This window comes from Balaenoptera ricei, chromosome 5 (assembly GCF_028023285.1).
Source record: "Balaenoptera ricei isolate mBalRic1 chromosome 5, mBalRic1.hap2, whole genome shotgun sequence".
NCBI lineage: Eukaryota > Metazoa > Chordata > Mammalia > Artiodactyla > Balaenopteridae > Balaenoptera > Balaenoptera ricei.
In genome coordinates, this window is record NC_082643.1 from 103,885,348 (window position 1) to 103,898,088 (window position 12,741).

The 12,741-nt window shown below is 45.7% G+C and overlaps 1 protein-coding gene across 1 annotated transcript in view; it reads left to right on the forward strand.

Annotated features, from left to right (window-relative positions):
* The window catches only part of HS3ST1 (heparan sulfate-glucosamine 3-sulfotransferase 1), a 30,140-nt gene extending 17,728 nt beyond the window's left edge, over positions 1–12,412 (forward strand). The window contains exon 2 of the mRNA XM_059924178.1: positions 11,101–12,412. Coding sequence (XP_059780161.1) covers positions 11,223–12,158 — 936 coding nt within the window. The 5' untranslated portion in view covers positions 11,101–11,222 and the 3' untranslated portion in view covers positions 12,159–12,412. The remainder of the gene's footprint in view (positions 1–11,100) is intronic.
* The last annotated feature ends 329 nt before the right edge of the window (positions 12,413–12,741 follow it).

The following is a 12,741-nucleotide window of genomic DNA, read 5'->3' on the forward strand; positions in this document are numbered from 1 at the left end:
TGGCACCACGCTTTAATTCTGTCCATGCCTGTTTCCCTCTCAGCGACTTGCAGGCAGGGATGTCTTAGTCCTCACTGCACCTCCGGGGTGTTTCAAGGTCAGTACTAAGCTCTCACTTAAATGTCTGCCTTTAAATGATCATATTAAACCAAGAACATGCATATCCAAAGCAAAGACAAAAACAAGCTCTTGGACCAAAAGTGAGCAGTAGTTTCCAAGATTTTCCATTAACTTGCCCCATCTTGGAATCTGTGAGTGGTATTGCTGGGATTCAAGCTCAGCACTTTTTGCTTTGTTCCATTGCCATGGCTCTTTTCCCTCCACTGTGTTTCCGAATCTCAAGTCGTGGCCCCTGCTGGCTCCTGCAGCCTCGTATGTGTCACCCTCCCCCATAGACTGTACCTCCACAGCCAACCCCAGCACAGGCCGAGTCCCCGCAACCTGCCCTGCCCTGCCCTGATTCTGCTACAAACTCCATTTGGGATGATTGTCCCTGGGGGACTGCCTGCTGAGCAGACCCCAAGCCTCCTCCCGGGTTATACCCGGCCATTGATCACCTTTTGGTAGAACGGCACCAGGCCCTCCCTGGTCTTCTACCTGTGTGACCTCTCTCCCCTGGGCTCTGATGCAGCTGTGCCTAATCCCTGCCCACACTGAACACGGTAGCAGGTCTCCTTCCACCTGTATCTTCTACTTTACAGGGTGCTCTGAGGGTGGTCACTGGGTTATTTCTGTGTCCCCAGGAACTCAGTATAATCCTAGAAACATCATAGGTGCCCTGTAAAAGTTTGGGGGGGCACCTGTGGGCAAAGTAGAGAACTGAGGCATCAGTCTTTGCAGACTTGCTTTCTAATCTTTTCTTTTTTTCATCTTCACCTGTCTTGGCAACTGATAGCCATTTATTACATTCATAAATAGTAATAATCAGGAGTTTTCACATAAATATCCATCGTTCAATCTTGAAAAATCCAAAGATCAGCCCACACGGGTCTCTTGTCTCCAGCCACATCTGCTGGAGCTGGCAGCAGCTGCCGCCTTAGACAGACCACGTACACACATGGCTGCTTCCTGCCGTCCCCACTGGCCAGGAGGCTTCCTAGGCTGATATCACTTGCCTGATCCAGGAGACCGCTGTGTGCTACCCCTGGGAAAACTTACACAGTGGAAGCAGTTGCAAGCAGACTCTTTTTCTTTACTATTTCTTCTAAGGGCTGTGTATGAGTCTGCTCAGGTAGCTGTAACAAAATGCCATAGACCGGGTGGCTTAAACAACAACAAAAATGTATTTTTCCCAGCTCTCCAGTCTGGGCAGTCCAAGACCAAGATGCCAACAGATTCCGTTCCTGGTGAGAGCTCTCTCCTGGATGCAGATGTTTGCTGTCTCCTAGTGTGCTCAAGTGGCAGACAGAGTACCAATCTCTCTTCCTCTTTTCATAAGGACCCTCATCCCATTGTGGGTCTTATCCTCAGGACTCCATCTAAATTTACTTACCTCCCAAAGGCCCCATCTCCAAATATGCACCACACTGGGGATAAGGGCTTCAACCTCTGAATTTTGGGGGGAAACAAAATTCACTCTGTACAGTCTGGCTCAAGAAATGAGACAAATCTGCCCTCTACCTTTGCCCACCCAGGGGAAGAATTTACTTTGGCTTGTATATACGTATTTTCAGCTGCAAAGTATTCTAATGTTCCCTGTCCCAACATAAAAGAAACACAGATTCCCATGTGTTTGGGCCCTGGTGGCATGGGAATCAGGAGACCTTGCTTTCTGATTCATTTTTCAGCCCCTACACACTTGACCTTGGAGTTCCCGTTCTGTGGCCACCTGTTTCCCCATCAACAGGGATACGGACAGGACAAGATGACAGGGCAGGGTTCTTTGGCCTCTGATGCTCTGTGTGTCTTTCCTTGCCATTTCTGGGGAAATGTATAGATTTCATAGGTGCTGGCCATCTGTGGGGTGATCATGGCCGTCCACCTCAGCCAGGGTGGTTCCCACAGTCAGATGGTACCTGTTGGGAGGTTGGGTCACACCTGGGGCAGGGATCGAGCTGTGCATATCCAAGTGCACTGAGGCAGGCCAGCTCCTGTCTCCTGTCTGCTAGCACGGCCCCCTTTTCCACTCAGCCGCACTGAGTAATAAGAGAGGCCCTGTCCGCCCTCCTGTCACAGAACTCTGCCTGTGCCAGTGTGTTTCTGCTTCTAATGAAGGATTTATTTAGGTCACTGCTGCCTTCTGTGCACAGCACCGCAGATTAAACATGTTGAGGAGAAGTAGCCCCTCCTCCTCAGCCCTCCTGGGGGCCTCCCCACTGCACACATATGGCTGCCCATCACTCAGACAGGGGGTATTCATGGAGGACCCTCTGGGTGCCCCCTCCCCAGATAGAGAGACTGGATTGCTTCTGTGTGTCACTGTCCTTTCTTCTGTAAGCCTCTGTCTGGTTGAGTCACTGCAGTACTTTGGATCGTGAACAAATGCGTTTGACTAATTATCATCCTTGATTCCCATTTATACCACACAGCCTTCTTTTTTTAGGGACAAAAATAGCTACCACGATTGAAGGGCTTGCCTTGGGCCAGGCAATATGGCAACTTCGTAAGCACCACATAGACTGTTCTGTTTAATCCTCAAAATTGGTATATATTGGGCCAAGGCATTCAATCTAAGGCTCTGAGATTTCAATCCTGTCTTGTGGATTTTAGGTTATAGAGCTGAGATTTGAGCCTGGGTTTTTGGCTCTAAATCCTCTGAATTCCAACATCTCCCCTCTGCCCTCCTCCACACATAACACCACCTCTGTGACCCGGACTGATCCCTCTATATTTTGTCTGCCGCAGGTGGTTCCAAACCTGGATTTAAAAGCAAACTGCCCCAACAATCATAAGAAACAAAATCCAAAGGCACATCAGCCTTCGCAGCCCAAGGCCAAGGGCATCAGGATCTGAATGTGAATGAACACAGTTGTTCCAAGCTCACTGAATTCTTGCCATTCCGAGGGCTATGGGTGGGCAGACCAGTTCTCCTGGGAGCTTATTGAAACACAGACTCCCAGGACTCTCCCCAGAACTCTTGGATCAGAATCTGCATTTTGAACTAGATCTCTAGCGGGTCAGCGTGCACGTGTAAGTTTGCAAAGCACTGTTCCTGGTGATTGTCATGGGGCAGACAGAGCTCCTGGAGGGATGCTTTAGTCACCTCCCACTTGCAACTCCTTTCTAGATGCTTCAACCCTAATCTCTCACTAATTTGGAAAACAACGTTGTATGGGTTGACTTCAGACTACCTATGGGGCAGTTTGCCTTTATCATCATGGTATCATGGAATTCTCAGAAGCTCGGCAAAACACTGTGACTGAAATCTTCTGGCCCTAAAGCCTTGCCCCACCATGCTACCCTCCCTGGTTGGCCCAGGTCCCTCCTTCCTTCAATCCTGAAGAATTACATTCATTATGCCGGTAACCTTTTGTATATATGGAACCTCCCAGCCATGCCATGGAAGCAACAGAGCATAGAAAGTCTGGAAGAGGGAGTGTTGGAAGAGTCCTGATCTTTTTCAAGGGGAAAACAGGGCCAATTACTCCCCCTTTTCCCAGGTAGCCAATGTGGCCCAGAGAAACTTATTAACATTATGTGGACTGACCTGGGGTCTTTTCTACCCTGGACTCTTTCCACCCCATCCTACCTCACAGCAATTACCATAAGTGAATCCAAACAAAAGTGAATGTCAACACTGGATGACAAGTGTCATGTGTAGGCAATTTCAAGAAAATAAATATTAATGCTAGTCTTGAGATCTCACTGTCCTTCTGTAGACTGACAGGCATGAGCTAAATCTGTTTCCTCTTTCTTGGTTTCCAAGATGATCTGCCGAGGATGGAAATTTGACAGCTCTGCCATGCGCTCTTAAGTTAGCATTGCAAAGGTAAAAGTGAAGACATTTTTTTCTCCTAAAGATGAACAAAAAATCCTATACTGTTAATTGCTCAGAAGTTTGGTTGGATATGGAAATGACAGTTCTGACCAAACTGTCTTGGCTCAGGTATCAGTGCATTCCAGAAAATTAAATCACTCAATACTCGGGGATGCTTGGAGAGAAACGGTTCTTGTAGAGCAGCACAAGAGCTCTTATCCTTCCTGCTATGTTATCATTCTTTGGAGTAAGCTCTCCCCTCTGCCTGAAATGCACTTGCCGCTGCCCACAGAAGGCATCTCCATTCAAAGGCAAAGCAGCACAATGGGCTTTACAGATGGCCTGCGGAATTTTAGTCATCACACTTCCTGGTTCTGTGACCTTGAGAAAGTCATTTAACCTTAATAGCATGTTTCCATGTCTGCCTTGGGGAGAGAGAGACAGGCCATTAACATTCGTTGAATGCCCAGTGAGTGCCAGGCACTGCACTATCTCTTTGGCCTGGGTAATCTTACTGAGTCACGATGGCATCCCTATGAAGTAGATTCTAGCCCATTTTGCAGAACGGCACATTGAGCCCCAGAGAGGTGAGAAACTTACCTGAGGTCAGTTAGGTATAAGAATTCTAGCCTGGGTCTGTCCAATTACAAAAGCTTCTTTGCTTTTCTACTACTGCACACTGCCTTTTCATTGCTTAAAAAAATATATATAAAATAAAAGGAGACTAATCACCTCTTACTATCGTTACAAGTATTAGGGGAGATAATTTATACACGAGTGCCTACTGCCTGAAACACAGTGGGCACCCAGGGAGGAATCTATTTCTTTCCAACCCTTTTGTCAGATCCCTTAGACGAATTGGGTCCCCATGTTTTGATCGTCCCTGTTATCCGAGGAGATTCTCACCTGTGCCAGCTGGGTCACTGTCTTTTGTTGAGAGACTGGGAAGTTTTTCCTGCAGACACAGGGACCGCAGGTGTCACTGTTCCCGATGCACTGAATTTCCCTCCTGTTAAATCTCCTAGTTATTTCATTTTATCCACGAATATACTCCAGTGGTGGGACTGAGAGCAAATATATTGTATTAGTTACATTTGAAATGTAGGTCATGATGTGAACTATGTAGCAAGAAGAATTAAGGAGAAAATTAAAATATTTTTGAAGGGTTATTTCACTGCTTCCCCTCCTTTTGTAAAGAAAATATGTTTTAGACTCTCGGGTGATCTTGTCCAATCGCCATGAGAAATTTTGAGTCCCCCTCTTAACATCTGGTTTCTGCTTGACCCTCTAGGGAGGGAAAACTCACTACTTTTTGACACAGTCTTTTTCATAAATGGACAGACTGTTAAGTTTCTCTTTCTGCTGAAAAGCCTTTCTCAGTGCCTTCAGTCATTTGCCTGACTTTCCACAACATTCAATGTGTTCATTCAGCAAATATCATCTCTAGTACCCACTGTATACCAGCAATCTCGCCAGCCCTAGAGGATGCAGCAAAAAGAGGCAGGACACCGCTAAGGAAGCTCTGAATTAACATTGGTTGGGTGGAGAGGCAGACAGTAAACAAGCAAACAATTTTGGATAGTATATGAGGAATATAAAACAAGATGATGGCAAAGAAAGTGATTAAAAGGAGAGTGGGTGGGCTGACATTGCGGGAAAGCCAACATTTGAAATAAAATCTGAATGACAAGAGAGAGCCAGCCTTGCAAAGCCTGGGGCTAGCATCCTGGAAAGAGGGAGCAGTAAATGCCAAGGCCCAGAGCTGGTGTGAGCTTGGTGTGTTCAAATGAACAGAAAAATCAGGGCTTGGCTTAAAGAGGCAGTGAGGCGGGAGGGGCAAGCTGGTCCCATCCTAGGTTCCTCCCTGACCTGAAGAGGAGTTTCGATTTAATTTTTAATGCAAGGGAATCTCCATCTGGAAAATCCTGTGTCCTCTCCCATGTGTTCCCAAGGCCTGGTGTGTGGTCAGCATCTTCATGGTGGGGCCCAAGGACGCCTAGTGCTGCTGATGGGAAAGACTCTTGTCTTTGGAATTCTTGAAACTCAGAGCTTGGTTTATCACTGCAGGATGAAGCAGACAGCTCCCGGATAAAAGGGAGTGAACAGAGAGTGGGCTGGATCTCTTTTGGGGACCTTTTAACCCATCTACAAAGGGAAGGATGGGGTTCATTTTATGCTCATTCTAGCAAGTCTGGGCCATTCCAAGGAATCCTGTTCTTCATCAAAGAATCAGTGCCTGGCATGATGGTTCAACAAGACCAAGGACAAACCAAGGAGCCCAGTAACTACTTATACACTAACCCTGGGTGTTGCCACCTAGAGCATCACAGGGGTCCTGTGTGCAAAGTTGCCAGCCTAGGGTCCGCTTAGTAGCAGGGGCCACAGATGGCAGCTGCCATCATTGCTTTTGGGAGGAATGTGGTTCGGGCTCCAGGTTCTGTTGAACAGTCTTTGTCTGTGCCTATGCCAGCTCAGGGCTCCAGACTTTCAGAAGATTCCTTTGATAGTATCTAGTTTACTTCTGGAGGGAGAATAATCAATTTATCTTTGTGCTGCTTACAAGTTCAAACTTGCCTTCCTGGTCCTTTTCCTGTTTGGGGAGCTCCTAATTTGTGAATGGGGTAGAGTATCTTACTTATTAAGAAAGCACTTTCCACAGTTAAAGAGATTTCAGAGTAAGAATTGCAACACTGCTCAGTGTTCTAATACCTCTCTGCTGTCCACCTCAGTTGCCAGTAGCCACATGTGGCCTTGAGATGTCCTGTAAGAGTAAATGTATACACACTGGATTTTGAAGACAAAAAAAAAGCAAAATATATCTCCTTAATTTTATATAGTGATTATGTGTTGGAGTGATAACATTTTGGAAATACTGGCTTACATGAAAGATGCCTTTTTAAAAAGGGGCTCCTGGAAAATGTACAAGTGCATATGTGGATCATTTTAACACCTATAATAAAAGTAACAATAAGACATGATCTGTCTTAGGGCAAGATATGACTAAGTGTCAGAGACATAAATAAATAGTGGCTGCTATCACCTTTGAGGGGGGTTGCTGTTACTTTCCTGAGCATCTTTTGATCACCTATGGAGATTTGAGTTTTTTCTCAGAATGTAGTAAAACTGTGTGTTACACATTTTATTTACACAACTCATCTGCTGCATAACTCCTATGGGGAAGGCACCGTGGTTGGCATAATGGAGGGGAGAAAGTATTGGTGAAAGTGGGGAATTCATCTCATAGCTTAGCTAAAATGCTAGCTATGTAGCATGAATTCAATAAATATTTGTTTGATAAATGGAAAAAAAAGTGCAGATGTGCTTCACGTTACATTTCTATAGGACATCTCACTTCAGTCCCAAAGTAGCCATTTGAGGGAAGTGGAATTATTACCACTTTACAGATGAGAAAACTGAGGCTAAGAGAGGTTAAGGCACTTGGACCAAAGTCAAAACTGGAGACAGGATTCCTGACTCCATAGCCTGTGTGATTCCTTTAACTCTTCTACTGAGTAGAACAAGTGAATGAGTTTCACCCACATGCTGTATGTATATCCCCTGTGTACCAGCTGATTCTGGAGTTGGCAGCCAGGGCTTGTCACTGCTAGGTAGGTTTTTTGGGGGGCTTTCTTCTTTAGGATCCCCAAAACCATGCCATTATTTTAAGACCACATGCTAGGGAGATAGCAGTAATAGCAGAGAGAGTACAAAACTGGAACTCAGGATCCACAAGTGCTAGGCTCTGATTTTCTACCTGACCTTGGGCCTGTCACCTCAGGGCCTCCTCACCCATAAAATGAAAAGCAGGGACTTAATGACATGATGCTCTGATGCTCATAATTCCATTGTCAAGATCAGCTGGCCCAGATGTCCTGGCTTACAGGTTCACCTGAGCTTGGGGAATCTTTCCTTTTCTGAGAATGTTACTAAAAGGCACAAAAATTCTCTCTGTACCACTGAGAAATTCACATTGTCAAACTAAAACAGGAAGAACTTGGCTCTCAATGGCCACTGTGTGTGTGTAACTACATTTTATATATATTTAGATGTACAAATATATGCGTGTATATATATATAATATATATGTGTGTATATATATACATAAAACTTAGCTAAAGTTTCATACACACACACACACACACGTGTACATATGAGACTTTAGCTAAGATTTTTTTTTTCCATATACCTCAAGTATTTTTGGAATGTAATGTAGATGGCTTAGAATAAGTAAATATACATTTTAGAATCTATTACATTATAAATGAGGAGCTTTTAAACTACAAACTGCCCAGATTTTTGGTTGTTTTGGAGGGTTTTTGTTTTTGTTTTTTGCTTTGTTTTTGTAAAGGACAAACTATATTTAGTTTCTTGCTTCTGCCGTCTGCTGGTAATTTCCCTTTAGGAAAACGATCTCAGATGTGCACTGTGCTAATCAAGATGCCTCATAACAGAATGGAAAGACCATGAATAGTCAGATAATGTGAATCTCAGATCCGGGCTCTGACCCTAACCCTTAGATGTTGCAGGATCAGGTTGTTTCCTAAGTCTGGATGCAGAGCTGTATGATGGGGACGACAATACCCACCACAGAGAGTATAGCAGTTAGTGTGGAGAAGCTACTCTCTCCATCACTTCACCCACCCCACCCCCTGCACACGCGCACACACGCGTGTGCACACACGTACACATGTGCACACACACATACATGTGTGTACACACATACATACATAAACACACACAAGCATACACTTGCACATGCACACACATACCCCGAACATGTAAAAGGCAAGAACAGCTGGTCCCTTTGGTCAACCCATATGGGCAGTTGAGAAGGAAATAGAATTTCACTGAAACATACTAAAACGTTCATTTGACTGAAGCAAATGGCCCATTAAATTGGGCTCATCCAATCAGTAAGACCAACCTTGAGCCCCATCTTGTTTGGCCAACCCTCCTTAAATTTTTCTCTTTCTTTTTCCTAAATAAGTATGTCAGGTGATTTGGCAAGTCCCTTTTCTAGTGTTCTATGATTTTCTAAAGGTTTCAGCTTTTTAATTGCTTGATCTTTAATATACATTTTACAAAGTGGCTATTACAGTTAATATCTGAGGGAGGTAGATCAATGGATCTGATCATAAACATGGAAGTCCTGCCTGTTGTTCTTTATTTACACATTCTAGACAAGTTTTAAGCTAATAAAGTGAATTTTAAACCTGGCATAAAGAAGATGATGGGCCCTCTTGATAGAAAACATTTTTCTGGCTCTGTAAATCCCATAGTCTCCATACTGGGCCTGTCTGCAACTCTTCCTGAACCGTGTTTAGACAGAGATTACTTAAAAGAGAGTTTCCGGGACTTCCCTGGTGGCGCAGTGGTTAAGAATCCACCTGCCAATGCAGAGGACACGGGTTCGAGCCCTGGTCTGGGAAGATCCCACATTTCGCAGAGCAATAAGCCCATGCGCCACAACTACTGAGCCTGCGCTCTAGAGCCCACGAGCCACAACTACTGAAGCCCGCGCACCTATAACCCATGCTCCACAACAAGAAAAGCCACTGCAATGAGAAGCCCGCGCACCACAACAAAGAGGAGCCCCCACTCGCCGCAACTAGAGAGAAAACCTGCGCTCAGCAGCAAAGACCCAACACAGCCAAAAATAAATAAATAAATAAACTTAAAAAAAAAAAGAGAGTTTCCAATCTGCTCTTTCCGGGAGAGGGTCGAACATGTATTGCTGCTTATCAGCCCCCTAAAAACAAGAACCATGGCTCGTGAGTCTTTGGGAACTCCATGCCATCTAGCCCAGCAGTGCCCATGTTCCTGAGGGACTTTAATGCCCAAATGTGATAAATCTCGGTTAAAGAGAAAAAGGTATAAAGCAGGCAGTTCACGGGAAGAGCCCTGAATTTAGAATTTTAAATTTGGACCGTGAATTTTGAAATGTACTAAATTTTTGTGTCCTTGTGTTTCTATAACTGTCCTGCGTTTCTACCTTACACTGTAGTGTTAGAATGACAATCCACTGAGCAGACTGCAAGACCTGTTCTTTATAAATAGTAAACCTTTGCATGCATGAAGGTTTTTTGCTCTTTCCAGTAACCTCGCCTGTTTATCCCTCTAGGCCCACTTCAAACATTTGCTTTACTAGGAAGACATCTCTAATCATTTCAGGCAAAATGAATGAACATAGGCCCTCACAGTACTCTGCCTAAATTATAATCGTAACATATATCACACTGATGCTTGCAGTCTGGTTGTGTCCATTAACCTTTGCAAAATTTGTGCTGTAATACAAACCACCCCAAAACTCACTGGCTTAAAACCACAAGCATGCATTCTCACTCCTGGGGGAGATGGCTGGGCTAAACACAGGGGACTGACGGGGCAGCTCTGCTGCAGGTGTCTCTCGTCTTCCTCCTGGGACCAGCAGCTGGCTGGCCAGGGCATGTTCTTCTCGTGGCAAATAAAAAAAACCCCAAAATCAAATTGCTGGGAAGTACACTCCCCCTACAATGAGGCTATAGAAAGAATTGGATTCAGGGAAGAGTAAAGAATTGAAGTTAATCATTAAATCTTTCAAACAGGTTCACCTGCCCTGTTAGATCAGGAGCCCCTAGTGGGTTGGGGAGCAGAAACAATGCCTGCTTCCATATCACTTGCCCTTCTGCCTGGGGCTGGCAGCTAGTAGATATTCTCTGATGTTTGCCAAGGTCCAAAAGTCCTTCCCAACCTTTTCCTTTATAGCAGATGTTGGCAAACTGTGACTGCAGGCCAAAGCTTGGCCTGGTTTTAAAAGCGCCAACAGAGCAGTAAAAATACAAATGTTTGAAAAAAATTAAAAGAAGAATATTTAACGACCCATGAAAATTATATGAAATTCAAATGTCAGTGTCCATGAATAAAGTTTTATTGGAACACAACCACACCCATTTCTCTGTGTATTGTCTATGGGTGCTTTAGAGCAAAATAGCACAGTTGGAGTTGCCATAGAGACTATATGTCCCCAAAAGCCTAAAACATTGACTCTCTTGCCTGTACAGAAACTCTTTGCCGCCCCTGCTTCATAGGATGAAGGACCCGAGGAAGCCCCAGGAGGTGAATGTCGTGCCCAAGACGACAGAGTTGTCAGCTTGATTAAGCCCAGTATTTATGTGGGGTTAATACTTCTCCCCTTTGTTTCCTAGTAATCGGAAGCCGGCGACACCCATGTGTCACTGATCCGGAGGCATCCCTCGGAGGCATCCCTCGCGGTAGCGCTTCATGACCCAGCGGCGCCCCGCCCAGTGAAGCCACCGTGGTGTCCAGCATGGCCGCGCTGCTCCTGGGCGCGGTGATGCTGGTGGCCCAGCTCCAGCTAGTGCCTTCCCGCCCCGCCGTGCCCGGGGCCGAGCTGGGCCAGCCGGAGCTTGTGAGGAAAGCGGCGACCTTGCAGGGCGAGATCCGGGAAGGCGCGGCCCCCAACGGCTCCGCCCAGCAGCTGCCGCAGACCATCATCATCGGCGTGCGCAAGGGCGGCACACGCGCGCTGCTGGAGATGCTCAGCCTGCATCCCGACGTGGCGGCCGCCGAGAACGAGGTGCACTTCTTCGATTGGGAGGAGCATTACAGCCAAGGCCTGGGCTGGTACCTCAGCCAGATGCCCTTCTCCTCCCCGCACCAGCTCACGGTGGAAAAGACCCCCGCGTACTTCACGTCGCCCAAAGTGCCTGAGCGGGTCCACAGCATGAACCCGTCCATCCGGCTGCTGCTCATCCTGCGGGACCCGTCGGAGCGCGTGCTGTCCGACTACACCCAAGTGTTCTACAACCACGTGCAGAAGCACAAGCCCTACCCGTCCATCGAGGAGTTCCTGGTGCGTGATGGCCGGCTCAACGTGGACTACAAGGCCCTCAACCGCAGCCTGTACCACGTGCACATGCAGAACTGGCTTCGCTTCTTCTCGCTGCGCCGCATGCACATCGTGGACGGCGACCGCCTCATCAGGGACCCCTTCCCCGAGATCCAAAAGGTAGAGAGGTTCCTGAGGCTGTCGCCGCAGATCAATGCCTCGAACTTCTACTTTAACAAAACCAAGGGCTTTTACTGCCTGCGGGACAGCGGCCGGGACCGCTGCTTACACGAGTCCAAAGGCCGGGCGCACCCCCAAGTCGACCCCAAGCTCCTCAATAAACTGCATGAATATTTTCACGAGCCAAATAAGAAATTCTTCGAGCTTGTCGGCAGAACATTTGACTGGCACTGATTTGCGATAAGCTAGGCTCGGAACCTTTCCTATTGTAAGTTCTAGTGTATATCTAGGGGGGCAAAAGAATTTTAAAAGGGCATTTAAGCTATAATTTATTTGTAAAATCCATAAATTACTTCTGTACAGTATTAGATTCACAATTGCCATATATACTAGTTATATTTTTCTACTTGTTAAATTGAGGGCATTTTGTATTGTTTTTCATGGTTGTTAACATGTGTAATATGTCTCTATATGAAGGAACTAAAATATTTCACTGCAAAAAAGAAAAAAAAAAAATTCTGGAGACGCTGTCTTTTTTGAATGTAATTAACTTGCCCCCAACTCAAGATAGCTGTCTGTGTTCACTCACTGCACATATTCCTTTATTACTTTAAAAAAAAAAAAAAAGTTTTTCATAGCTATTATACTCCTCTCCCCTTCTCTCCCTTCTTCATTACCTTTTAAAAATTTTAATGGCTCGCTGTGGTCATCAGATTAATTTTTTTACTTGCATGGTGAGATTTCATTGAGATCCCCTATTATTCTTGGAGGTGATAGTCTCACCCATTCCCAACTTCAGCAAGTACCTGAATGTGGA